Here is an 869-nt window from a genome sequence, read left to right on the forward strand (position 1 = left end):
CTTTAAGTGGACTGACACAGCATGACGAATTTATGATAATGATTGGATGATATTATATAGTGAGACTTTTTCCATGATGTAGGATGTTATGATTCATAGTCTGAAATAGACTACGATACACGAAATTAAACCGGGTAGAAAATCATGAATGGAGTGATGGAAAAGTTGAATAAAAAAATAGAGATTTTCGAGCATGCATGCAAGGACGAAGCAACATTTCACCTCTGACTATGCATCTTTAAACATATCTGAGCAGTCAGTGTGGGAACACTGATACTAATAGCGGAAACTGCAGGGTCATCATGCCCCCCCACACACACATACACAGCGTACGAAAACATATAGGTGACTAAATACATAAATAAGGATTGAAGAGGAGATATTCCTTCTACATAAATAAACGAATAAAAGAAACTAAAGCGGATCCGAGACTGCAACGAGGGCCAGCGTGCCACACTGACCTTCTGTTCTGGTACCACGTCTTGACCTGCGTGTCGGTGAGGTTGAGCTTGGCCGCCAGCTCCATGCGGTCCTGCACGCTCAGGTACTTCTGCCGCTCGAAGCTCTTCTCCAGCGTCTGCAGCTGGTTGTCTGTGAAGGCGGTGCGGGCCTTGCGCTGCTTCTTGAGCGGCGGGGGCCCGGAACCCCCTTCGTCGTCGGCGTCGTCGGGAGAGGAGCTTGGGGACCCTGGGGGAACGAGAGGGCATGAGGCTGACGTCACGCGCAGGGCAGGTCGCTGCAGAGGGTTCAGCTTTCGAGGAATGTCTCGTGAATGCATTCCCTCTTAATCTTAAATCTAGAAACAGAGCTGTGGCCTCGGCATGATAAGAATCGTGCAGAGAATTAAGACTTTACACATGGAAAGTCAC

At 48.1% G+C, this 869-nt stretch overlaps 1 protein-coding gene across 1 annotated transcript in view; it reads right to left on the bottom strand.

Moving 5' to 3' along the window:
- The window catches only part of LOC119588204 (homeobox protein B-H2-like), a 38,982-nt gene extending 38,204 nt beyond the window's left edge, over positions 1-778 (bottom strand). Inside the window, exon 1 of the mRNA XM_037936905.1 lies at positions 462-778. Within this exon, the coding sequence (XP_037792833.1) occupies positions 462-778 (317 nt within the window). The remainder of the gene's footprint in view (positions 1-461) is intronic.
- Positions 779-869: the final 91 nt, after the last annotated feature.

Source organism: Penaeus monodon, chromosome 23, assembly GCF_015228065.2.
Source record: "Penaeus monodon isolate SGIC_2016 chromosome 23, NSTDA_Pmon_1, whole genome shotgun sequence".
Classification (NCBI taxonomy): domain Eukaryota; kingdom Metazoa; phylum Arthropoda; class Malacostraca; order Decapoda; family Penaeidae; genus Penaeus; species Penaeus monodon.